This window comes from Mirounga leonina, unplaced genomic scaffold, assembly GCF_011800145.1.
Source record: "Mirounga leonina isolate KUSES-001 unplaced genomic scaffold, KU_Mleo_1.0 Mir_168, whole genome shotgun sequence".
Taxonomy (NCBI): Eukaryota; Metazoa; Chordata; class Mammalia; order Carnivora; family Phocidae; genus Mirounga; species Mirounga leonina.
Window position 1 is genome coordinate 49318049 of NW_023270426.1, and position 27985 is coordinate 49346033.

General features: G+C 35.2%; 1 protein-coding gene across 2 annotated transcripts in view; it reads right to left on the reverse strand.

Moving 5' to 3' along the window:
* The window catches only part of AP3B1 (adaptor related protein complex 3 subunit beta 1), a 263265-nt gene that overhangs the window by 141055 nt on the left and 94225 nt on the right, over window positions 1-27985 (reverse strand). For both annotated transcript variants that reach the window (XM_035014705.1, XM_035014707.1), the window contains exons 8-12: window positions 8554-8709; window positions 4250-4347; window positions 3131-3185; window positions 2972-3043; window positions 684-746 (exon numbers count right to left, since the gene is read on the reverse strand). In XM_035014705.1, the coding sequence (XP_034870596.1) occupies window positions 684-746; window positions 2972-3043; window positions 3131-3185; window positions 4250-4347; window positions 8554-8709 (444 nt within the window). The remainder of the gene's footprint in view (window positions 1-683; window positions 747-2971; window positions 3044-3130; window positions 3186-4249; window positions 4348-8553; window positions 8710-27985) is intronic.

Consider the following 27985-nt stretch of genomic DNA (forward strand, 5'->3'; position numbering starts at 1 on the left):
GTATAGCATGTGGTATGTTTTTACTAAGAAAACTGCTGATGAGGTACAAAATTCATACCCTCTACCACGAAGTCTCCAGAGCTGACCCCTCCATCTTAAAGGGCATATATCCATGAGATAATTTTTGAATAATATTTTTTAAGGGTGTATAGCTGGGAGGCACCTCATCCTTAAGCATTAATGGTTTTAAAAAGGACAACAACACAAAACAAAAACAATGATAAAAACATCATAACAGAAGCAATTTTAGACCAAAAATACATAAAGCTAAGAGGAAACTATCTAAAAGAGTAATAGGTCAATTAAACAAGATTAACCAGGTAAGAAGTGAAGCCACTTTCATGAATTCAGAGTATGGAATGGACTAGTAATGATGACAGCACATAGACATGGAATCCTTACCAGTAACATAATTAAAAAAAAAAAAAAAAAAACAGTTATAACCCAGTCTTTCAAATTCTATGAAAACATGAAAGGGACTACTATTTCATTTCCCTTAAATTTTAAATTTGTACTTAATGTTTATTCATGAAAATTTATAAATTTCTTAGTTTTCAATCTTGTCCCAAATCACTGTTTTACTTAACACAATTACCTATTGGGAAATTGAGGAAGATGTATATTTGACTGTAAACTAAACAAATGTTTTAGAAGTTATTTTATAATCAGCACTGCATACAAACCTGAAATTCTCGGAGAAGAGTTGATATGTTGGCTTCATTTGCCAAGTTTGTCAAAATTTCAAGCTACAGTAGAAAAAAGAGAGTAACATTGTAAAACACAAAGAAAAAGGATTAATTTAATAAAGACTAGGCATTTAATAGAAAGGTAATTTTTTCTTTATTAACATATAACATATTATTTGTTTCAGGGGTAAAGGTCTGTGATTCATCCGTCTTACACAATTCACAGCACTCACCATAGCACATACCCTCCCTAATGTCCGTCACCCAGCCACCCCATGCCTCTCAATCCACCTCCACTCCAGCAACCCTCAGTTTGTTTCCAGAGATTAAGAGTCTCTTATGGTTTGTCTCCCTCTCTGGTTTCATCTTGTTTCATTTTAGAAAGGTAATTTTTGTTTTTAAAAAGTCACACTGTTACAAATGTTGTGAGGCATTATACCCTTCTGGTAAATTCTGTCCTCTTAACATCTCCAAATAGAGAACAAGTAATTACATAATGGTTAAAAACAATTAGGAAAAAGAGAATCCTACATTTTCCCTGTTTGTACCAACTTTACAACTTATATCTAATTAACCTGAACAATTTAAGGCAGTTTGGCACTTTTTTCCCTTTATTAATAAAGTTAGAAAACAACTTGCCCTCCATGTAATACCTCTGTTTTCCAGATATTAGTTAATTCTCTTGATTTGTTCTCATTCATCCTACCATCCCAAATACTTGGGACATTTTAATTCTTTCTTCTGGATTCATAGTTATAAGAATACACAATTAAAAGTCTATCTCCAATAGGCTCACTAAAAAAGTTTCAGTTCTTCCTCATAAAAAATATTCAAATAATCTGAAGGAACGCATGAAAAAGGAAAAAAGGAACAGAGAACAGATGGGACAAATAGAAAACAAAACACAAGATGTATGTGTGGTATATATACACACACACAGTCATATCAGTAATTACATTAAAAATAAATGGTCTACACACTCCAATTAAAAGGGATAGATTATAGAAGTTCTTTATATATTTTGAATACTAGTCATTTTTCAGATATATATACTGGGAATATTTGTTTCCCAGATTAAGACTTCAGTTTGCATTTTATTTTGATGAAAACATTTTCATTTTTTATATAATTTTTAAAAAACAATGTCAAACATATAGAAAGGGTAAAAGGAACTATTTTGGTGTGAATCATTTGAGAGTTGCCAATCTGACACCACATTGTCCCCAAATGCTTCTGTGTATATTCCCTACAACAAGGACATTGTCCTACAGAACACAAGAGAACCAAGAAAATCAAGAAATTAACACTTATACATACATTCATGCAATCATCACTCCCATTTAAGTTTCATTAATTATCTCAATAATATATAATAAAAGGATCCAATTCAATATCAAACATTGTATTCAGTTTTATCTTTAGTCTCCTTTGGCCTGAAAGTTTCTCAATCTTTCTTTTGACCCTCACAACCTTGCATTTTTGATGACTGCAAGCCAAGTATTTCCTAAAATATCCTACAATTTGGATGTGTATTAGATTTCCTTATAATTAAACCCAGTTTCCATGTGAATAGCCAATCATCCCAATATAAGCTGAAAAGTCCATCCTTTCCACACTGGTTTGTAAGGTCTCCTTTATTATATAGTACATCTTCATATACATGGATGTTTCCACGCTTTCTATTCTATCCCACTTATTCTTCTGTCTAAATATCACATTGTTCTAATTATCGTAACTGTATATCCCTATGTTCTCTAATGTAGTTATTATTCCCTGAACACAACACTCTTTCATAATCTCTGTTGGCATAAACTGTTCCTTTCTCCTACTCCAAAACCCTACAACCACCTCCCATTCAATCTACCAACCAAGAACAAAAAAGAATAATATTTTTGTGAATTTTTAAGATCCACTCAAACATCAACTTTTCCACAAGTCCTTTCTAAATCCTAGAGAATTAACCCCATTTTTTGGTTCTGCACAGTACTCAATTCAAATCTCTATAATATCACTTAAAAAACACATAGTGCTGAAATTATCTATTTGTCTGTCTGTCCAGTATACGATGGGTTATTCAACGTGCAGGTAGCAAGTATCAACTTTGTATTATTAGGATGCAGCAGTGACTGGATATAATAATAAAGTTTAGAAAGTATAAAGAAAATCCCTAAATGTATCTGTGTTTTTGAAAAAGCAGGTCTCCATTTTGCAGATGCTAGAAGCTACAGCAGTATCTTCAAAGTAAAGATGTACTAAGGGTACCTGAAAAATAAAAGCATGCATACCTTCAGTGTCTTGATCATAGTAGGATCAGTTGACCGAACATAGAAACTCTTCAGGTAAGGTTCAAACATACCCTAGATTATAAAAAGAAATATATAAATACACTTTTGGTACTAATGCATTCATTTCTCTCTTGGATTATGTGTTTACTATGTACATACCTTTCTTTGAATTGACATAGTTGCTATGTTCTGTAGGACAATATACTGCACCTCCCTAAAAATTAAAGGAGAATTTTCATTGGATATATTTTCCAATTAAATATCTTTATGTACACAGTATATTAAACAAAAAAATCAGCAGTAAGTTTCATACTGAATTCAAATATTAAAAAGGTTTTAGTAAATCTGAGATATTTATGTCTTCTTTTTAAACACATTTTCCTATGAACTACTAATAAATAAGATTTGATTCATCATGAGGAAAAGTTAAAGCCTATTTTACAATACTGTATTCCTAAGATGTAAAGCCAATACTACAGCTACTCTGAACACATGCAAGGAAGATATTCTTAGGGCTAACAATAAACATGACCATAGCATTAACATAAACTCTTGATCAGATGCTCATTGTGTCACTCAGTTCTGACCAGAGTGAAAAGATAGATTTAAAAAAAAGTTCTGTTATTTTATGTCCAAATATCTAAGGTAGAAGTGAATCTGGTATAAAGCTTCATGTGAAAGATGCATTCCAGAGCCTTTTGATAACCTTTAAATGAGTTACAGAAAAGAAAAATTAATGAACTGAGAAAAAGGAAAAGAATGACCATGTGTACAAAGACAGGAAAGATTAGGAACACAAAGGCTCTCACTAAGGAATGGCAGAAGTCAGTCTAGGGCTAAGTAGCTGTGGCACGAAGGTCATGTTACAGGCAAAAATAAACATGCATCTTTTTCCCCCAACTCTATTAGCAGAAGTAAACACTCAATGAAAGAAATTTTAAATTTAAAGTAACTAATTATAACAAAATATTCAGGGTAAGCTAAATAGCTGAAACTATGTGGTAATTCTTAAAACACAAAAAACAAAACAATGACAAAAATCTGATCTTAAACATTGCCAAAATATTTTCAATCTCTTTGGGCTTGAGTTTAAAAGAAATTTTATATTTATCACGAACTTAGAGATAAAATGTATAAAGGCTTGTATGATGATCCCTTAAGTATGAAATCTTACAGATAGAACACACAATCATGTAATAAATGTCTGAAAGATTATATTTGTTCAAACATTACTTTTGAAGGAATACAAAAGAAAAAACAAATAAAATCATGACCTACCTATTACTACGAAGTAAACGCACTAGTGATTTAGAAATAATGCCAACTTCAGACTTTGGTGATATGTGCCAATACAGCTGAGCAACTGCCATTACCACCTAAAAGATAAAGCATGAAAACAGTAAGAACTATAAACATGGGAGCACTCTACAAAGTACATTCTCACATATTGTTTACGCCTACAAAATTCCTATGAAGTAAGATGAATATGCTGTTACCCTTTCAAGCAGGACGAACAGTGTCCTCCCAAGAATTCATGTCTACCCTCAGAATGTGACCTTACCTGGATAAAAGTCTTTGCAGATATTATTAAGGTAATGATGGAGACTGAGATCACACTGGATTAGGGTGGGCCCCAAATCCAGTGAGTGTCCTTATAAAAGACAGAAAAGAACACACACAGACACAGAGAAGAAGGCAATGTAAAGATGGGGGCAGAGTATATTCCCTGGGGTGATGAATCTATAAGCCACTGAGTGCGGAACTGCGGGCAGCCACTATAAACTACCAAAAAGCAGTTTCTCCCTTAAAGCCACCAAAAGGAACCGACGACTCTTTGATGCCTTGATTTGGGATTTCCACTTTCTCACTAAAAAGTGAGAAAATACATTTCTGTTGTTTTAATTCACCTGGTTTGCGGTAATTTGTTATGACAGCCCCAGGAAACTAACACATCCTCAGAAAAGAAGACAGATGTTATCAGAAAACATATGTTAAATGAACTACCCAAAGTCTGCCAGTCAGTACATAGCAAAGCTTTACATAACACTCCAAACCCCAGACTCTCCTTAACACTGCTGCTGTTGCTCTGAGATTGGGAATGTTTTAAAAGTTCTAAGTATGCCTTTCCAAATGAAGACTAGACACTTCTGGAAAAGTAACAAGCTGGAAATGTTAAAAATGAGTACATTAAAATTATAATTAAATGAACTCTACTAAAACAATTAATCTAAAGCAGCAGCATTTGAAATAATCTTTTTTTCCAAAATGCAGAACCTTAAAAACCGTCTTTGCTTCAAAGCCATTAAAAGGGTGATGAGAACTTCTGTCATAAAATATAAGAGTACTATGTTTCCCCGACATGCCTCTACACTTAGATCCAGAGATCAAAAGTCCAAACTGAAAAGTGATCCAGTTTAACCTGTGACAAATGCAGAGAGAGAGCCACAGTAGTTACATCATCTTGACTTTAGCTCAGAAAACGTTTTAATACTACTCTACTTCTGCTTCTTCTATAAAGTTCTAACAAATATGTGGCAGGAGTTTTATGTAGTTTAAAGAGCATACAGCAGCTGAGGGTGCTTGAGATAAAAGGAGTTCCTTCCAAAACTAGGAAACATTTTTAAAATTTTTTTATTCTCTTTATAAGAAACATTTTTTAAAAAAATACAGTTCACAGAGTCCCAAATTTACTGTTGTTTGGCACTTTGCCGTATTTTTTTTTTTTTAACAAGGCTCATTTATAGCTTTCAGATTTATTACTTGGGAATTTGAGGAACTTAAGGATATTTTATTTTTTCACTTGTGATTCACAAATACACTGTAATTATAGAACAAACTCTCCTGAATTTAAAATCTTATAAAATAAGGGCGCCTGGGTGGCTCTGTCAGTGAAGCATCTGCCTTTGGCTCACGCATGATCTCGGGGTCCTGAGACTGAGCCTCATGTCAGGCTCCCTGCTCAACAGGCAGTCTGCTTCTCCCTCTGCCCCTCCTCCTGTCTCATGCGCTCTCTCTCTCTCTCTCTAGCTTGCTCTCTCTCAAATAAATATATTTTTTTAAATGTTAAAAAAAATTTTTTTTAATAAAATCTTGTAAAATAAAATCTCTATGACTGACTTAATCTACAAGTAGGTGATAGTCATTTTTACAAATCTTAAAGCATACAGTTGACTAGTAAGTATTAGTATATAATAGAAAAGAAAGTGAAACTTAATTGTAATATATTTTACAGAAATTAATTAAGCCCCTTTCTATTACAAATAGTCCGATGCTACTGGCAAAAAGGTAAACTGTACTTTCTATACATGTCAATGTTTTTAAGATTCTAGATGCCACTCAGTACGTCATCTCTTCTAATATATTATTTAGGGCACTCCCTTAAGCCCACAGGGATACATACTCTTCTTTTCCCCTAGTATTTACAAATCTAAAAGTTTAAAATTTCTTCCATAACCAGAATTTGAAATTTATAGTCTAATTTGTAAAAGGCAAGAGGGAAATTCCCATATCTCCAAAGTCCAAAATGACTATACAAATAAGATAGGCCTTCTACAGTTGAATCCTGTGCACTGATGATAAAGTATATCCTATAAGCACTTTTCTATTCCTACCTACTCATACCACTGTCACCTTATCTACAGTTAGAACAGCCTCCCGACACTCTGCTGCCAATGTCTCTTATCTCCAATTCAATCTACACAGAACTGACCAAGTTTCCTGAAAAAAATTCTCAAAGTCTCTCCTTTAACTGTAAGGCTAAATGAAGGAAACCTACTCACAATCCTTCAAAAGTCAACCTTTATATGTATTTAGCAGGATCAAATTAGCAGGAGACCAAAATATATTGGGACAAAAAGTAAACTACCTTTATTTGGTACACAATCAAGTAAGTAGGGAATCAAACATACTGGGGGAAAAAATACAAACTACTATTTGTTTCACCATTCAAGAACATTTTTGATCAGTAAGTATTTGGACTATAATCAATTCCCAAAACAAAGATAAGTAGTGAGTCAATTATAGAGAGAGTTTTAGGTGACAAGTTACAGCTACTTAATACAATCTGGCTAAGCTGGGCTCACTGAAATATAACCATGTTTTACAACATTAGTAAAATAGCATTTTTTTTATTACTGTGTATGGTTATTTAATAATGATATAGAAACTAAATTATCAGGCATAAGATAAAAACTTCTGCTAATTATTAAGATACATAGACCAAGCGCTAAGCTCTAAATTTGCAGGCATCGGAAAATTTAAAATAATTCAAGTAAAATTCCACGTTTTCAAAGTTTTTATTAACTGAACAGAACAATTCATTAAGAACATTTTTTAAATTAAAAATATGAAGAAAATGTTTTACTTGACTCCATCAAATGTTTAGATATAACTTCCAGTAAACAGGTAACACAGAGCACAGAAGAAAAAATTAAATAGCACTATGAAGTAAGCAAAGTGAACACCCAGAAGAACATTTCGTTGAGACTTGAGAGGTTTAAGAGCTGTAACAACCAGATACTATAGATACTGGTTTAGATTGCCTATTTATAAAAGATAATTTAAAATAAATTGGTATTAAGTGAGATGAAATTTTATTGAAATAGGACTAGAGAGTAGGAAAAAAATGGTTAAAAAAGTACTACGTACAGTATGATTTTTACCTTGGTTTAAAAAATATGTATGTGTAGACAAACATACATGCGAATATATGTATATTCATGCAGAAAAAGGCTCTGGCAGAAAATGCATCACGACATAATAGTGGTTTCTGAGTGATGGGAATATGATGTTTTAATTTCTTTAAAGTTTTGCTAGTCCCTATTTCCTAATTTTTTATTGTGCACAGGTAGTCTTCTAAAATATAAAGTGTATTTAAAACAAAAAGATGTAAAACAAAAGAAAACTCAGGACTCAAATGAAAATGATTTTTTTTTTTTACAGATTTTATTTATTTATTTGAGACAGAGAGAATGAGAGAGAGAGAGAGAGCACATGAGAGGGGGGAGGGTCAGAGGGAGAAGCAGACTCCCTGCCAAGCAGGGAGCCCGATGCGCCGATGCGGGACTCGATCCCAGGACTCCAGGATCATGACCTGAGCCGAAGGCAGTCGCTTAACCAACTGAGCCACCCAGGCGCCCCAAATGAAAATGATTTTTAACTGCTATTCCTACCAGTTAAAATTTATTAAGTATGTGGCGTTATGCTAGACACTTTCTTTATATGTCAGTCTCTTAAAAACTCTTACTAGGTTCATTTGAATATTATGGACTGATACCAGATTAAATACTCTCAACTACAACCAAGTAACAGAGAAATACGCACTGTCTTCCAATCCAATGAGAAACATCTTGAGCTCGTATCTTAGGAAAAGCCAATTAACAAAAGCACAAAAAAGTAAATGAAGTCCAGTAGGCATGTAACTACCAAACCAAGTAATCTCATCAAACCTGATTTTTTGGTGTATGATCAAATAAACAGACAAATGTTCCATTAGCACACTGAAAAACTGTTTATTGAACTTACATACTTTTAACCATGTTTAAAAAATCCATAAATTATTTCTCGTAAGAGTTTTAACATACCGCTGCATTCCTGCTCTGAAGCAAAGGCTTTGTATTCCGAATTAAAAGTCTATGGTCTGGGTCCATAGTATATGGCTTCTTCCTATGGTCAGTCTTTTCCTTCTGTTCATCATCAGATTCATAGAAATTCTTTTCATTGTCTTCTAAACCATCATCCTGTAAGAAATACAAAAAAAACTTTTTAACACCTATGATCATGATAGTATTTTACTGTAGAATACCACTGTTGAAAGGAATTTGAAAATATTATGCTACCTGTATAAAAGAAAGGCCTTGCCTTTTCTCTTATTTTATAACAACATAACTGTCCTTTAGTGCTATATATAATACTTCTTTTATATTACATAGTAAACCTCTGAAAATATTAAATCCCCATAGATATATCCATAGCTGACCAAAGGCAAAACTTGACCATGAGACTAACAAAGCCTATAACAGAAGATAAGAAGATTACCTAAAACCTGAGAACTATTTCCATATATTATCAGTCACTCTGTAATTGGATCAAAGGATCAGAACAAAGAGAACTATTTCAACTGCAGCATGCATAAAAGAAATCATAATAAAACTTGACAGGTTAAAAACTAGTGATTAAGTACATCCCTGTGTTGTCAAGAAAGACTCAGGTTGATACTTACTGTATATCCACAGGGGGTGATTCTATATTTTTGCTTTGTACTTTTTAATTTGAATTCATTGTTATCTCTGCCAATAAAATCTGCCTACAGGCATTTAGTCTTAAATATAAATAAACAAAAAGCATACAAAGACAATAATTTCTACCTAGATCCAATTCAAGGGCTGTTTAGAGGTAATTTTTATTACTAAGTACCGGAAACACACTTTTCACTTCTGAAAAGATGGAGTAGATATACTTTTCCCTATTCCTCTATGTACAACTAGAAACAGGAGACATTATATATAAAATAAACTTAAGGAAAGGCAGAGAGAAAAAAGACTGGATATGGACCTCAGGACCCAAAGAATGAAACAACAGAAGTTCCTTGGGTTTTCATTTTTACCACATATATCAAAGACTGAAAAACTGCGTTCTAGAGAAGCTGATAAGCCAAAAACACCAAGCACAGATAAAACAAACCCTCCAAAAGCCTACTCTCTGTAGCCAAAAGGACCAAGAAAAAGAAAATCTGTAAGAAAGTAACTATTCTGGTGCAGCTACCAATAGAGAAAAAACTAAGGCCTATTCCTAGACTCACCAGCAAAGGCTGATGTTGGGAGCCTAGACTTCCAACCTCCCCATGCTGTAATGAGATGCCTCAATCATCCCACTGGAGTGATGTCAGAAAAGGCCACCCTAGCCAAGACTTTAATTCCCACCAGAAGATAACACAGCATCCCCATGGTGTCAATGAAGACAAGGTGGGGAACTTGCACATCTAAGTCTGCCCATCAAGAACAAAGTGACCTTATCCTTTCACACTGAGCTAGTGTAAGAAAATACTGAGTGGTGGGCGCCTGGGTCGCTCAGATGGTTAAGCGTCTGCCTTTGGCTCAGGTCATGATCCCAGGGTCCTGGGATCGAGTCCCACATCGGGCTCCCAGCTCAGCGGGGAGCCTGCTTCTCCCTCTGACCCTCTCCCCTCTCATGCTGTTTCTCTCTCGCTCGCTCTCTAAAAAAAAAGAAAGAAAGAAAATACTGAGTGGACACCCAAGACATAGCACCACCACCCACTGGTAACAATGACATTAGTGGAGGAAACATGTGGAACAGTAATAAGGCATTTCTATCCCTCCCACCCTCACAGCTATCAGGACAGAATTATCGGGGAGCCAGAAATCCCACATTCACCCACAGTAACAGTGATTTCAACCTCCCTGAGGTGTCAATGGAGGCTGAGTAGGGAAACTGGACTTCTACCATGACCTGGCAGTAATGAGGCAACATGCACCCTCCACCTTTCCCTGACGGAGTGGTATCAAACCCAGCTAAAAGAGAAGATCTGAATAAAATCTAGCATCTCATAATAGCCAAAACGTCCAGGTTTCAATAAAAATTACTCATCATTCCAAGAACAAGGAAGATCTAAAACTGGATGAAAAAGGTAACCAGTAGATGCCAACACTAAAACAACAGGAATATTAGAATTATCTGATTAAGATTTTACAGCAGCCATCATAAAAATGCTTCAATGAGCAACTAGGAACATCCTTGAAAAAAAATAGAAGGTCTTAGCAAAGAGTTACTAAGTCTTTTTTTTTTTAATAAAGATTTTATTTATTTATTTGAGAGAGAGAATGAGAGACAGAGAGCATGAGAGGGAGGAAGGTCAGAGGGAGAAGCAGACTCCCTGCTGAGCAGGGAGCCCGAAGAGTTACTAAGTCTTAAGAAAGAAACAATATATTAAAAAAACACCAAACAGAAATGTTACAACTGAAAAATAAAAGAATCAAAATTAAACAGTAACTGAGATCAAAAGCAGTATTAAGGGGACAAGGAAATCATCAGTGATCTGAACCATAATAAAATATAAATTCCCCATTCAGAACAACAGTGAAAAAACAGACTGAGGACAAAGAAAAAAACAAAAAGAAAAAGAAAAACATCCCACCCCCACCAAAAAAAACCCCAGAACTTTGGGGACTTGTGGAATTATAACAAAATAACATCTCTTGTCATCTGAATCTTGGAAATAGAGAAGAAAAAGCGTGGGGCTGAAAGAGTACTCCAAGAAATAATGGCTGAAAAATTATTACATTTGGCAAAAGAAATAAAACTACAGATTGAATAAGGTGAGTAAACCATAAACAAGATAGACACAAAGAAATCCATAACAAGACATATTAAGTCAAACTTCTGAAAACTAAAGACAAAGATGTGGTAATGAATCACAGTGATTAGCGATGAAGATAAAAATATAAGATAGGTTCAAGAACTATGTAGAAGTTGAAATCAATAGGATGCAGTTAGTGGATGTGAAGGATGAACTAGGAGCACTTAGTAAGGATGCCCCCATTCCCAGCTTGGATAACCAAGCAGACAATGATGTTACCAGGTTAAGATAACCTTGTTAAGGGGGGAAAGAATTTCTCTTTTTCAAGGCTGCGTGCTATACAAACATCCTTAAAAGACAGTCCAAAATAAAACTTACCAATATCTCTACTCAGAAGAGCTATAAAAATGAAGAAACCCCATGAAGAACCATCTCCCAGTATTTTCTTTTCTTTTTTTAAATTTATTTATTTGAGGGGCGCCTGGGTGGCTCAGTTGGTTAAGCGACTGCCTTCGGCTCAGGTCATGATCCTGGAGTCCCAGGATCGAGTCCCACATCGGGCTCCCTGCTCGGCAGGGAGTCTGCTTCTCCCTCTGACCCTCCTCCCTCTCGTGCTCTCTGTCTCTCATTCTCTCTCTCTCAAATAAATAAATAAAAACTTAAAAAAAAAATTTATTTATTTGAGTGAGAGAGAGAGCACAAGCAGGGGGAGAAGGAGAGGGACAGGGAGAAGCAGGTTCCCCGCTGAGCAGGGAGCCCAACGTGGGCTATGACCTATAGGTGACTAAAAACATCAAAGGTGAAGTTAGGAGGAACCTCACGCCTGAAATGCATTCAATTCCGTGCCTGTCTGCATCTGAGATGACATGTGACAAGGCCCTCTGGGCAGATGTACAGACAGACTGCGGTTCTGCTGGTACCGGAGCAAGAGCCAAGGAGAAAGAACTAAAAACTGGAACTGTGAGACAGCAGCTAATTCCAGAGGAAAAAACCCAAGAAAGATAGTCCTGGAGAATGCCAGAGAAAAAGGAATTTTTTTTTTTTTAATGACTTTATTTATTTGACAGAGAAAGAGAGAGAGCAAGCGAGCAGGCACAAACGGGAGGAGCAGGCCTCCCACGGAGCAGGGAGCCCGACGCGGGGCTCGATCCCAGGACCCTGGGATCATAACCTGAGCCGAAGGCAGACGCTTAACCAACTGAGCCACTCAGGCGCCCCCAGTATTTTCTTTTGTTCATGACTGACCTGCCCCTATTTCTAAGTGAATCCCCTTTTTATACCTTCACAAATTCCCCTTAGGAAAACAAATGTATAATTTGTGATCTCTAATAATTTTTACTTCAACATGGTAGAAAAGTTTTTAAAACAGTTATATAACTAAGTAAAGAGTGTTTAAACTTGACACCAAAAGCACAGTCCATAAAAGGGAACATTAATAAACTGGAACTCATCAAAGTTAAAAACTCTTGCTCCATGAAAAACTGAAAAACCCTTTTATGAAGAATAAAAAAAATTCTAGACTGGCAGAATTATCTGCATCACACATATGACAAAGGACTAGTATCCAGAATATGAAGACAACTCCTAAAATTCAACAGGAAAACAACAACAACAACAACGATTAATTCAATTTTAAAAAGGGCAAAAGGTATTGTTAAGGACTGAACTGTACTTCCCTCCAAATTCACATGTTGAAGCCCTCATCCTCAAAGTGACTACATGCCAAACTAAGGCCTTTAAAGAGGTAAACAAGTTTAATTGAGACCATCTGGGTGGCATCCTAATCGAACAGGATGGGTGTCCATATAAGAAGAGAGAGAGAGACCAATGGTGGCAGAGAGAAAAACCCATGGGAGGACACACTGAGAAGACAGCCATCTGCAAGCCAAAGAGAGACACCTCAGGAGAAACCAAACTTGCCAACACTGTGATCTTGAACTTCCAGTCTCCTGGAAGAACTGTGAGAATGTCAGAAATAAGTATCTGTTAATTTTATTATGGCAGCACTAGCAAATGAATACAGATTTCAATAAATAATTCACCAAAGGACTTACGGCAAAAAGCACATGAAAAGATAAAACTTCATTATCTATTAGGAAAACAAATTAAAACTACAGCAACATATCACTACACACATATCAAAATGGCTCTCATCATATATGAAAACACAGTGAGAACACAGAGGAAATAGATCACTCATACACTGGTGGTGACTATAAAAGGTTACAGCCACTTGCAGTTTGGCACTTTCTTATAAAACTAAACCTGCAATTACCATACAATCCGGTAATTGCACCCCTGGGCATTTATCCCTGGGAAACAAATTTATTCTCATACAAAAACCTGTACACAAGTATTCATAACAGCTTTCTTCCTATTAGCCAAAATGGAAACAACCCAGATGTTCTTCAATGGATGAATGGTTAAGCGAATGGTTAAAAAAAAAGGTTAAACATTTATGCCATTGGAATACCACTCAGAAATAAAAACAAATAATGATACACACAACAAATCTGATTAATGTCCAGATAAGTACGATGAGTGAGAAAAATCCTAAAAGGTTACATACTGTATTATTCCATTTATATACCATTCTTGAAATGAAAAAATTATAGAGATAGAGAACCAATTAGTGGTTGCTGGGGGTTCAGAGGGGCAAGCTTAAGCACAGGAAATTAAGTAGGTTTAGAGATGCAATGACAACATGAAGTATCTTTGTGACGCAAATATTCTGAATCTTGACTGTATGAATGTCAATATTTTGGTTGTAATACCTTACTAGTTTTGCAAGATGTTGCCACTGAGGGAAATAAGACACCAGACTTCTCTGTATTCTTAAAACAGCATGTGAATCTACAGTTATCTTAAATTTAAAAGTTTGATTAAATAAAATTAAGGAGAAAAAAAATCAATAAATTATTTCTTTTACTTTCTTTAAGTAGGCTCCATGCACAGACTGGAGCCCAACACGGGGCTTGAACTCACGACCCTGAGATTGAGACTTGAGTTAAAATCAAGAATCAGACACTTAACGGACTGAGCCACCCAGGTGCCCCAAATCAATTAAGTTATTTAAAAGTATTTGTATATGTTTATTGTTACAATAATAAAAGAAATAATCTTAAATGTTACAGGTTAGTATCAGTTAATGAAGTATTTTTCCTTTGCTAAGTGTGTATAGATAATATACAATCTTAACTCTTGACTTAAATATTACTGAAAATACTCTTCAACAAATATACGATTAGGTTTTTTACAAGAAGCATAATATTATCTCAATGTTTTTAAAATCCATAATAAAAAAAATCTTAAGTCTCCGAACAGAAAAACCACAAAATTTATACTCTTTGGAAACAAAAGGATTTTTTTTTAAATACCCACCTTCAAAAGTAAACTAGAAATTATAACATTATCATCTTCCTTTCAATGAATAATTCAAAATAAACTACAGTTGATCCTTGAACAACACGGGATTTAGGGGTACTAACCCCTACATAGTTGAAAACCTTAGTATAACTTTTGACTCCCCAAAAACTTAACTACTAATAGTTAACTTACGGTTAATGAAAACCTTACTGATAACATAAACAATCAATTAATATACATTTTGTATGTTATATGTATTACACACTAAATCCTTACAACGAAGTTAACCAGAGAAAAGAAAATGTTGAGAAAATACATTTACAGTATCAAACTATATTTATTGAAAAAAACTATGTATACGTGACCTGTACAGTTCAAATCTGTGTTGTTCAAGGGTCAACTGTACTTGTCTCAGTCCTTTAAAGAACGAAAAAAAAAGACTTTAATTGAGATACACTTTTTTTAAACTTTTATTTGCATTTATTTTATACAGAATTTACTCCTGGGCCATAAGTTTTTGTTTTTTCAGTTTCTTCTAGGATATCTTTTTCTTCTGTGCAAGCTCCTGTTCTGGTTTAGGAACAGTCTGCTTTTTTTCAGTCAGGATCATCTCAGTGTGGCAGGGAGAGCTCATGTATGGGTTAATCCAAACAAGAGCCCTGTACGTTCTACACCGCATCCAGGGGGCTTTGTTCACCAGAGAATCAACATCTGAACCCTTAAGTTCAGCATTACTTTCTGCAATTTTAAGCATGTACAGTAAAAATTCAGCACTCTTTTTGGGTCACTGGCCCTGTGTCCAGCCCTACTGTTTGGCCTGTGCACACCTCCCAACTCCGCCATTGCAGCAATGGAATGGCACACGCTGCTTCTGCAAAGTGACGTGTTTCAGATACTTGGGGGCTTTTCAAATGTCAACTCTTTATGGCCTGGGCAGTTTCATGTGTGTTCTTAAAGTGAACACAAAGATTTGAACCTCATGCTTTACATGATTTTGTACGGTTTTCTAGGTCACGTAAATAGCAAACCATTTTCAGAGATTGCCTCAGCCCGTTTACAGGAAGAGATGATATACTCTTACAAGGCCAGACTTGAGTGACTAGTCCTTTATGGAGCTCCAGGCCAAACTGATTCTATTACATGCATTAGTTAACTAATAAAATGATACCCAAATAATCACATTCTCTAAACATGAGCACTCTCCTACAATTTTTAGTCAACTTTAATCAAACAAATGTTCAAACGCTACCTGAAACTGATATATGATGAAACTGCTATGTTGACACAATCTAACTAGCAAAATCCTCAAATACACATAAAAAGCTACTAAGTACTTATTCATTCTATTTCTCCTTCATTATTAACACACTTTATTAAAGTTCAATTATGTTATTTTAATAAAAGACATGTGCATTGCTTAATTAATAAATGAAGGGCTGGTGTGTTTATGAGGTTAATGAATGAGATAAAGCTTCCACACAGAATGGGAACCAAGCTCCAATGATTTATATCTGAATCTGTGTTGCTGCTGGCTATATTTTCACAGGTTTTCAATCCATCAGAACAGACAACACCCCAAACAGAATGGAAGCCAGCTGTATACAACCAAAACGGGTATATACCACATCACACCACTTCCATTAACAGTGCTGGCTGGCAAATTACTTGACCTCTCCTTATCTTAGTTTACTCACCTGTGAAAGGGAATAAAAGCAGTATCTATATCATAAAAGTGTTTACAAAGACTGATGACTTTAGTGGAGGCACTTAGTGCCTCGTGCCTATTAAACACTCAAATAGTAGTTATTACCACTGCTTTTTTTTAAATTTTATTTTATTATGTCATGTTAGTCACCATACATTATATCATTAGTTTTTGATGTAGTGTTCCATGATTCATTGTTTGCATATAACACCCAGTGCTCCATTCAATACGTGCCCTCTTTAATACCCATCACCAGGCTAACCCATCCCCCCAACCCCTCTCCCCTCTAGGACCCTCAGTTGGTTTCTCAGAGTCCACAGTCTCTCATGGTTCGTCTCCTCCTCTGATTTCACCCCCTTCATTTTTCCCTTCCTATCTTCTTTTTTTTCTTTTTTAACATATAATGTATTATTTGTTTCAGAGGTACAGGTCTGTGATTCATCAGTCTTACACAATTCACAGCGCTCACCATAACACATACCCTCCCCAAAGTCTATCATCCAGCCACCCCATCCCTCCCACCCCCCACCACTCCAGCAACCCTCAGTTTGTTTCCTGAGATTAAGAATTCCTCGTATCAGTGAGATCATATGATACTTGTCTTTCTCTGACTGACTTATTTCACTTAGCATAATACCCTCTAGTTCCATCCACGTTGTTGCAAATGGTAAGATTTTGTTTTTTTGATGGCTGCATAACATTCCATTGTGTATATATACCACATCTTCTTTATCCATTCATCTGTCGATGGACATCTTGGCTCTTTCCATAGTTTGGCTATTGTGGACACTGCTGCTATTAACACTGGGGTGCACATACCCCTTCGGATCACTACATTTGTATCTTTGGGGTAAATACCCAGTAGTGTAATTGCTGGGTCTTCCAGTAGCTCTATTTTCAACTTTTTGAGGAACCTCCATACTGTTTTCCAGAGTGGCCACACCAGCTTGCATTCCCACCAACAGTGTAGGAGGGTTCCCCTTTCTCTGCATCCTCGCCAACATCTATCGTTTCCTGACCTGTCAATTTTAGCCACTCTGACTGGTGTGAGGTATTACCACTGCTTTTATTAAGAAATTGTCTTTCTAGGGCGCCTGGATGGCTCAGTTGGTTAAGCGACTGCCTTCGGCTCAGGTCATGATCCTGGAGTCCTGGGATCGAGTCCCACATCGGGCTCCCTGCTCAGCAGGGAGTCTGCTTCTCCCTCTGACCCCCCCCCCCCTCATGCTCTCGCTCTATCTCATTCTCTCTCTCAAATAAATAAATAAAATCTTAAAAAAAAAAAAAATTGTCTTTCTAGAAACCACATAATAGAAACCATTAATTTACCTTAAATCAAATATTCCTAGTTGCCTAATATAAAGAAAAGTTTACCCCTAAAATTTCCCTCCAAAAAGAAATTGTCTCATATTTGAGATTTACAAATGTATCATGAGGCTTTTGTACGACTGCTTCATTTTGACCATGAGGTACTACTGTTTGTGGAGAACTCATTACAGTGAAACAACTTTAATCAATGCTAGTTATATAGATACTTCAAAGAAGTCCCAAACTCCCATGACAAAAATGTCATTATAAATAAAGACTTTAAAGATCACTTTTTGGCTCAGTTGGTTAAGCGACTGCCTTCGGCTCAGGTCATGATCCCGGGGTCTTGGGATCAAGTCCCACATCGGGCTCCACCTGCTCTGCAGGGAGCCTGCTTCTCCCTCCGCCTCTGCCTGCCACTCCCCCTGCTTGTGCTCTCTGTCAAAAATAAATAAAATATTTAAAAAACAAAACAGGTTATATAGGATTATAGAGTTCTGCTTTCAGTAATAGCTAAATAGACAATTTATAAAAAACCCTTCTCCCTAGAAAAGCTAGGGAGAAAACATGAAACGTATCTGAAGGCACTAACAAGCTAAAAGAACAGTGATGAATTATGTAGACAAGACCCAGAAGTAGTAAACCTAGAAATCTGACTGAGATTTGCAATTGCTTTCCCCTAAAAACACGTGCTATTACCTAACAGGAAACTGAGAGGCCTATATTCTGAGCAGAGCTTTCAGTAGATTCACAAAAATACAGAATCAAAAACTAGACATTAAGATCCACCAAAAAGCAAAATTCCTACTAACTCTCCCAGTCTTTAGTTTAAAAGCCTGAGAGTCTTAAAAATAAATAAATTTAATTAAGTAAATAAAAGCAAGCCTTTTAGGGAATAAGATGCTAAAATTAAAGCCCAGCTTTTCATCATCTCAATCCATAAGTGAAGTGATAAAGTGAATCAGATTGCTGATATCCTTACCTAGTAATATTCCACAAGCAAACCAAAACCCAACATCTTAAAGCTTCAAATTAGTTCAACAATTTTTTATAAAGTAAAGAAGGAAAAGAAAGGAAGAAGGAAAATGCAGTGTCATTAAGGGTAAGGATTCAGTTTCCATTTCAAAGGCAAACAGGATATTAAGTGAAAAGTGGCAAAAGAGGGGCTTCTGAAATATATCTGTAATTTCTGTTTCTTAATCTGAGTATTCACCACATATATATATTCATTTTGTGAAAATTCCCTGATAGAGTCATTTGCTTCTGCCGCATGTACATTACATATTTCTACTTCAATAAAAACTTTTTAAAATATGCTATGAGAAGACACAAATGATGTGAATATAAATCAAGAAAAAAATACAAATAAAGAGAAGCTAGATAATGGGGGGAAAAGGCAAAAACTTAACATAGACTATAAAATAACTATGGATAATATGTTCAAGGAATTAAATGGATAAGATCAAGCTTTTGGAAAGAAATTCAACACTATTAGTTTTTATATAAAAGTGACACTTTTTAATATTTTGATATAAGTGTTATGACTTCAGCAACCACCTATAGAGTAACCTTCTGAAATTTGACTTGGACTAATTTACATTTGTCATAATTTTGACAAATCACAAAGAGAAAATTTGTGCTTAGACATAACAGTCCAGATAATACACTTCCATGTGTACTTAAAAGCAGTATTTGGAAATATTTTATTTTTTAATAACATACATTTAATAAAAAAACTGTATTTTCCAAAATAAAACATTTAGTTAGAAGAGTGGCACTGGTTTGTTTTGTTTTTTGAGTATAGTTGAAACACAACATTACATTAGTTTCAGGTGTACAACATAGTGATTCAACAAGTTTATACATTATGCTAACCTTACCACAATTACAGCTATCATCTATCACCATATATCGCCATTATAATCTCACTGACTATACTCCCTATGCTGTGTCTTTTATTTCTATGACTTACTCATTCCATAACTGGAAACCTGTATCTCATACTCCTCTTCACACATTTTGCCCATCCTCCCTCCTCCCTCCTCTCTCCTCCCCTCTGGCAACCATCAGTTTGTTCTCTGAATTTATAAGCCTGATTCTACTTTTTCTTTGTTTATTCATCTATTTTTTTAAATTCCAAATATGAATGAAATCATATAGTATTTTTCTTTCTCAATCTGATTTATTTCACTTAGCATAATACCCTCGAGATCCAACCATGTTGTCACAAATGGAATGATCTTTTGGGGGGGGGGGCATGAGTTAGAGAAAGAGAGACACAGATTCTTAAGCAGACTCCACATCCAGCGTGGAGCCTGACATGGGCTCAATCTCACAGTCCTGAGATCATAACCTGAGCCGAAATCAAGAGCTGGATGATTAACTGACTGAGCCACCCAAGCATCCATGATCTCATCTTTTTTAAGACTGTATAATATTACTGTGTGTGTGTGTGTGTGTGTGAGCATGTGTACACATCCTTGCCCATTCGTCTATCAATGAACCCTTAGGTTGCTTCCATGTCTTGGCTATTGTAAATTATGCTACAATAAACATAGGGGTGCATGTATCTTTCTGAATTAGTGTTTTCATTTTCCTTGGGTAAATGACCAGTAGTGGAATTATTGGATCTATGGTATATCTATTTTTAATTTTTAGAAAAACTGCCTAATTTTGTAACTTATTCTGTACCTTCTAATATTTCTTACCTGAAAACTGATATGAGGCAGTCTCAACTTCTCTAACACATCTGTGAATTTGGAACTAAGTAAAGGCCTCTTCTATATAGCTGAGATAGCTATCATGAAGCCTTTAAAAATCATTCGAAATATAAAATCCTTATTCAGAGTATATTATACATATAATTTTAAGCATCTTAATAGTCTGGTTTCCTGACATACAGATAATAAAAGGTAAAACTTAAAAAAAAATATTACGTTGTATCTCTCATTCTCTGTCAAGGAGCAGGAAAAATGTGTTTTTGAAGTGTTTACATCAAGAAGGGAAAAAAAAGCATTTGTTATATATATTATTTCTATTGAACCTGGAGAAATGAGGTATTACCATACACAGGGTTTCTAATGGATATTAATTAAATCACTTTATATTGTGGTTTATGTTGGTGATTTTTTCAAACCACACGGTCATCAAGTAATGTCACCTTTACTTCAGTAAGTTACTGATATGACTATTATAAAAAATAGAAACATTTCGAAGAAATCTGACTGATATAAAAAAACCAATGAACCTTTAAAACCTGCTCTTTTGCACCTTGGGAAAATGGATGGTTCTAAAGCAAAGGGAAGTAAAAAATGATTTAAACAAACTCCCTAAGGCCAAAGCTGAAAAATTTGGGCAACAAATTAAAATAGTACTAGTTTATAACCCAAAGAATAAAATAAGTATCTCTATGTCCATAGTTATATAAACACATAACTAAAAAGTAAATAAGAAAGAAAAACCAGGTCTATCTTACAGAAGAATTCCAAAAAATACTTATGCTAATATCATGTGAATGTGCACTGGAGGCTTGAAATGTATTTCTCTGAGAGCACCTAGGTGATGTGTATCTCAAACCACCCATGCAGAATTAAAGATACTACCCTATGAAAAACTACTAGGTGACTAAAAAAAAAAAAAAAGCCCTACTTACTCAGGACACAAATATATAAAATACATGTGACAAAATTCATAAAGTATTAAGAAACTGCACTTATAAATTATATATTTTCCTGAGATTTAAAATATAAGTGTGTGCACAAAATAAACCTATATATCACAATACACAGACTTTCTCCATCTTTCTAAAAAAGTACACCTTCAAGCTGACCCCCCCCCCAAAAAAAACCCTTTAAATCTCTTTCAGAAAACAGGAACCAACTTATATTTAGGAAAGCTTTTTAGTTTCCTTAAAGTGAAGATATTGTTTTAGAAATACATTCTGGATATAAGTGAAATTACATCTAGAGTATCCCTAATTTTACATAAAATCTGGAGTAGAAGTTGAAAAGGGATAGAATTAAAATGAGAGCAGCCATGAGTTGATGACTAGGTGATGTATACAGGGATATTCAATACTGTTAGGTACTTTTGTGATGCAGTGAGTTGACTTCAGAATCTACTATAAAGCTACAGTACTCAAGACATTATGGTACTAGTGAAAGAATAAACAGATTAATGTGATAGAACATAAAAAACAGACCCACATGAATATATAGCCAACTGTTATTTGACAAAGGGGCAAAGGCAAATCTATGGAGAAAAGGTAGTCCTTTCAACAAATGGTGCTAGAACAACTGGACATTTACATGGAAAAAAAAAAAATCAATCTAGACCCAGTCCTTATACTCCAAAAACTCACTCAAAAACAGGTTTACAATTATAAAACACAAAAACTATAAAATTCTGGAAGATAACGTATGACAAACTCGAGATCAACCTGAGTATGATGATGATTTTTAGATAAAACACTAAAGGCACAATCCATGAAAGAAATAATTCACAAAGCTGGATTGCTTTAAAATCAGAAACATCTGCTTTGCAAAAGACAATGTCAAGACAAAGGGAAGACAAGCCAGACTTGGGAGAAATATTTGGAAAAGACACATCTGATAAAGGGTTGTTATCCAAAATAACATGGAAAGCTTTTTTTTTACACTTTACAAAGCAATTACCTCATAGGTCCAGTTACCATCTGTCACTATACAAAGTTATTATAATATCACTGACTATATTCTCTATGCTATATATTACCTCCCCATGATTTACCTATTTTATAACTGAAGTCTGTACTCCTAATCCCCTTCATCTATTCTGCCCATCCCCAAAACCCACCTCTCTGGCAACCACGAGTTCGTTCTCTGTGTCTTTAAGTCTGTTTGCTTTGTTCATTGTTTCTTAGATTGTACATATAAATGAAATCATACAGTATTTATCTCTGACTTATTTCACTTAGCATAATACCTCCTAGGTACATCCATATAATTGCAAATGGCAAGATTTCATTTTTTTTATGGCTAATATTTCACTTCGTGTGTATCACATCCTTATCCATTCATCCACTGATGAGCCCTTTTAGGTTACTTCATACCTCGTCATTGTAAATAATGCTACAATGAACTTATGGGTGCAGATATAACTTTGAATTAGTGTTTTCATTTTCTTTGAAAAATACCCAGAAGTGAAAATGCTGGATCATATGGTGATTCTACTTTAAATATTTTGAGGAATCTTTATACTGTTTGCCACAGTGGCTGCACCAATTTACATTGCCACCAATAGCGCATGAGAGTTCCCTCTTCTGCACTTCCTCACCAATACTTGTTATTCCTTTCTTTTAGGTAACGGCCATTCTGACAGGTGTGAGGAGGTATTTCATTGTGGTATTTATTTGTATTACCCTAATGATCAGTGATACTGAGTATCTTTTCATGTGCCTGTTGGCCATCTGTAGCTCTTCTTTGGAAAACTCTATTCAGGTCCTCCATCAATTTTTTAATTGGATTTGGTTTTATTGTTGTTGAGGTGTACTGAGTTCTTTATATATTTGGGGTATCAACCCCTTAGCAAATATATCATTTGCAAGTATCTTTTTTCATTCAGTTAGGTTGCCTTTTCTTTTTGTTGATGATTTCCTTCACTGTATAAAAGGTTTTTAGGGATGCCCGAGTGGCTCAGTTGACTGGGCATCTGCCTTCAGCTCAGATCATGATCCCTGGGTCCTGGGATCAAGTCCCGCATCAGGATCCTTACTCAGTGGGGAGCCTGCTTCTCCCTCTGCCTGCCACTTCCCTGTGTTTGTGCTCTCTCTCTGACAAATAAATACAATCTTTAAAAAAAAAAAAAAAAAAAAGCTTTTTAGTTTGATGTAGCCCCATTTCATTTTTTTTTCATGTAGCTATCCAGTCTTCCCAACACCATTTATTGAAGAGATTGTCTCTTTCCCATTTTATGTTCTTGCCTCCTTTGTCATAAATAAACCATACAGATGTGGGCTTAATTCTGGGCTATTCAAACCATTGATCTATGAGTCTGCTTTTGTGCCAGTAACATACTGTTTTGATTGCTATAGCTTATATATAGTTTGAAGTCAGGAAGCGTAATTCCTCCAGCTTTGTTCCATCTTCCCAAGATTACATTAACTACTCAAGGTCTTCAGTGGTTCCATACAGATTTTAGATTTGTTCTAGTCCTGTAGGAAATGCCACTGGTATTTTGATAGGAATTGTAATGAATTTGTAGATAGCTTTGGGTAGTTTGGACATTTTCACTATTCTCCTGATACATGAGCAGGGTATATCTTTCCATTTATCTATGTTGTCTTCAATTTCTTTCATCAGTGTCTTAAACTTTTCAGAGTATAAGTTGTTCAACTCCTTGGTTAAATTTTTTCTTATGTATTTTATTCTTTTTGGATTATTTTCTTAATTTCTCTCATAGTTCATTGTTAGTATATAGAAACAACAGATTCCTATACATTAATTTTGTTTGCTGAAAGTTTACTGAATTCTTAAGTTACTAATAACAGTTTTTTGAGTCTTTAGGGTTTTCTTTATCTAGTATCATGTCATCAGCAATACTCAGTTTTGTCAATTTTGTCCCTTCCAATTTGTATGTCTTTTATTTCTTTTTCTTGCCTAATTGTTATGGCTAGGACTTTCAATACTATGATGAATAAAAGTGGCAAGAGTAAGCAACCTTGTCTTACCCCTGATCTTAGAGGAAAAGCTTTCATTGTTGACTATGATGTTAGCTATGGATTTATCATATACGGCCTTTATTATATTGAGGTATGTTCCCTCTATACCCACTTACTTGAGAGCCTGTATCATAAATGGATGTCAAGTATTTTCAAATGCTTTTTCTGCATCTATTGAGATGATGCTATGACTTTTAACCTTTGTTTTGCTAATGTGGTACATCATGTTGACTGATTTGTTAAACCATCCTTGCATCCCTAAAACAAATCCCACTTGGTCATGGTGTATGATCCTTTTAATATATTGCTGGAATTGAATTTGCTAATATTTTGCTGAGGATTTGTTCATCTATGTTCATCAGGGATACTGGCCTGTAATTTTCTTTTTCTGTAGTGTCTTTGGTTTTGGTATCAGGGTAATTCTAGCCTCATTAAATGAGCTTGGTAGTTATCCTTCCTCTTCAATTTTTTGGAGTAAGTCGAGAAGGATAGGTATTAACTCTTTATCAAATGTTTGTTAGAAGTCACCTGTAACACCATCTGGACCTAGACTTTTGAGTCTTGCCAGTTTTTGATTACTGATTCAATTCATTATTAGTGATCGATCTATTCAGATTTTCTCTTTCTTCATGATTCAGTCTTCACAGATTGTATGTTTCTAGGAATTTATCCATTTCTTATACATTGTCTAATATGTTGGCATATAATTGTTTATAGTATTCTCTTGTAATCCTTTGTATATCTGTGGTATTATTTACAATTTCTCCTCTTTCATTTCTAATTTATTTGGGCTCTCTTTTTTCTTGATGAGTCTGGCTAAAGGTTTGTTGATTTTGTTAAACCTTTCCAAGAACAAGCTCTTAGTTTCATTTATCTTTTCTATTTTTTTTTTAAGTCTCTGATCTATTTCAAAATGCTCTTATCTTTACTATTTCCTTCCTTCTACTAACTTTGGACTTTGGTTTGTTCTTCTTTGTCTGATTTCTGTATCTTTTTAAAAAGATTTTATTTAGGGGCGCCTGGGTGGCTCAGTCGTTAAGCGTCTGCCTTCGGCTCAGGTCATGATCCCAGAGTCCTGGGATCGAGTCCCACATCGGGCTCCCTGCTCGGCGGGAAGCCTGCTTCTCCCTCTCTCACTCCCCCTGCTTGTGTTCCCTCTCTCGCTGTGTATCTCTCTGTCAAATAAATAAATAAAATCTTTAAAAAATAAATAAATAAATAAAAATAAAAAGATTTTATTTATTTGAGATAGAGCGAGACAGAGCACAAGCAGGGTGGAGGGGCAGAGGGAGAGGGAGAAGCAGGATCCCTCATCAGCAAGGAGCCTGATGTGTGGCTCGATCCCAAGGACCCAGAGATCATGACCTGAGCTGGAGGCAGACAATTAACCTACTGAGCCACCCAGGCGCCCCTTTCTAGTTCCTTTAAATGTAAAGTTGGAGTGTTTGAAATTTCTCTTTTTTCTTGAGGTAGGCCTGTATTACTATGAAGTCCCTCTTAAAACTATTTTTGCTTTGTCCCAAAGATTTTGGATTGCTGGCTTTCCATTTTCATTTGTCTCAAGGTATGTTTTGACTTCCTCTTTTAATTTTTCGTTGACCCACTGTTTAACACCAGGCAGTTTAGTCTTCATGTTTGTGTTTTTTACACTTTTCTTCATGTAACTGATTTTTAGTTTCATACCATTGTGGCCAGAATGGTATGCTTCTTATGATTTAAATCCTAATTTTATGGAGACTTGCTTTGTGGTCTACTGTGTGATCTATCTTAAAATACTGCTATCCCAACGTTTTTTCAAATCAATTTGCATGGTGTATGTTTTTTATCCCTTCACTTTCAGTCTGTACATCGTTAGATCTGGAGTTTCTAACTTAGAAGGGTTGCATATTTTTATCCATTCAGCCACACTATGTCTTTTGAATGCAGAATTTAGTCCATTTACATTTAAAGTAATTAACAGGTATATGCTTATCGGCACTGTTAATAGTTTTGTTTTTGCAGTTCCTCTCTGTTCCTTTCTTCTCTATATTCCCTTGTGGTTTGATAACTTTAGTGTTTAGATTCTCCTTTTTCCTTTGTATATTTACTATTTAAGTGTTTTCTTTGTGGTTACCATGAGGTTCCCATATAATATCTTATGCATATAACAGTCACTTTTAAGTTGATAGTAAATTAATGTTGAGCATATTCCAGAACTTTATATTTTTACCACACACCCCCCCATTTAAAATTTCTGTTGACTTTTTTTTTTTTTTAAGAGAGCAGAAGAGACAGTGCTCGTGCAAGCAGAGGAAGGGGCAGAGGGAGAAAATCTCAAGCAGGCTCCACGCCCAGCACAGAGCCCGACATGGGACTCGATCTCACAACCCTGAGATCATGACTGTGCCAAAATCAAGAGCCACTTAACCAACTCTGCCACCCAAGTGCCCCTGTTGACACATTTTACATCTTTTTATTTTATGTACCCAACTAATTATTGTATCTTTAATTAATTTTACTACTTTGTCTTTTAACCTTCACACTTGCTTTATAAGTGTTTGATCCACAACCTTTATTATTTATTTACTTTTTCTGGTGAGAGTTTTACTTTCGTATACTTTATTAGTAATTTGTGCCTTCTCTTTTTAGCTTACAGAAGTTCTTTCAACATTTCTTGCAAGACCATGTTAGTAGTGATGAACTCCTTTAGCCTTTGCTTATTTGGAAAACTCTTAATCCATACTTCAATTCTGAAATGATAACCCAATAGGGTAAAAAAATTACTGGTTGCCAGTTTTTGTTTTTCAGCACTTGGGATATGTCATCTACTCCCTTCTGGCTAGTAAAACTTCTATTGAAAAATCTGCCTAAGGCCTTATAAGGTTTCCCTTATATATGTTGCTTTTCTCTTTTTTTCTCTTTATACTTAATCTTTACCATTTTAATTATGTTTCTCAATATGTTCATCTTATCTGGAACTCTCTGGGCTTCCTGGACCTAGATGTCTCTTTCCTTCCCCAGATTAAGGAAATTTTTGGCCATAATTTCTTCAAATAATTTTTCTGACTCTTTCTCTTCTCCTTCTGGGACCCCTATAATGAAAATGCTATCCTGCTTGATGTTTTACAAATGTACCTTGGAGTATCTTCACTTAATTTTTTTTTTTTTTTTCATTTTGCTGCTCTGCCTGATGTTTTGCATTACTTTGTCTTCTAGTTTGCTGATGTGTATTTTTCTTTCAGCCATTTGGCTGCTGGACACCTCCAGTGTATTTTTCAGTTCAGTTATAAATTCTGTTTGGTACTTACATTTTCTCTTTGTTCAAATTCTCACTGTATTTATCCATTCTTCTATGGAGAACTGTGAGCATCTTTATGACCATTACTTTGAATTCTTAATCTGGTAGGTTGCTTATCTCCATCTCATTAGTACCTGTTTCTAGGAATTTACCTTGTTCTTTGGTTTGAAACATATTCCTCTGTTTCTCCATTTTGCCTGTCACTCTGTTTTTCTATATGTATTAGGGGAAATGGCTACCTCCCTCAATCTGAGGATTGGTCACGTGTATGAGCTGTTTCATGTGGATCAGAAGTGTAATCTCCTCTGTAGGCTTTATGTGTCCAAAGGCTGTGATAAGGCTGTGGC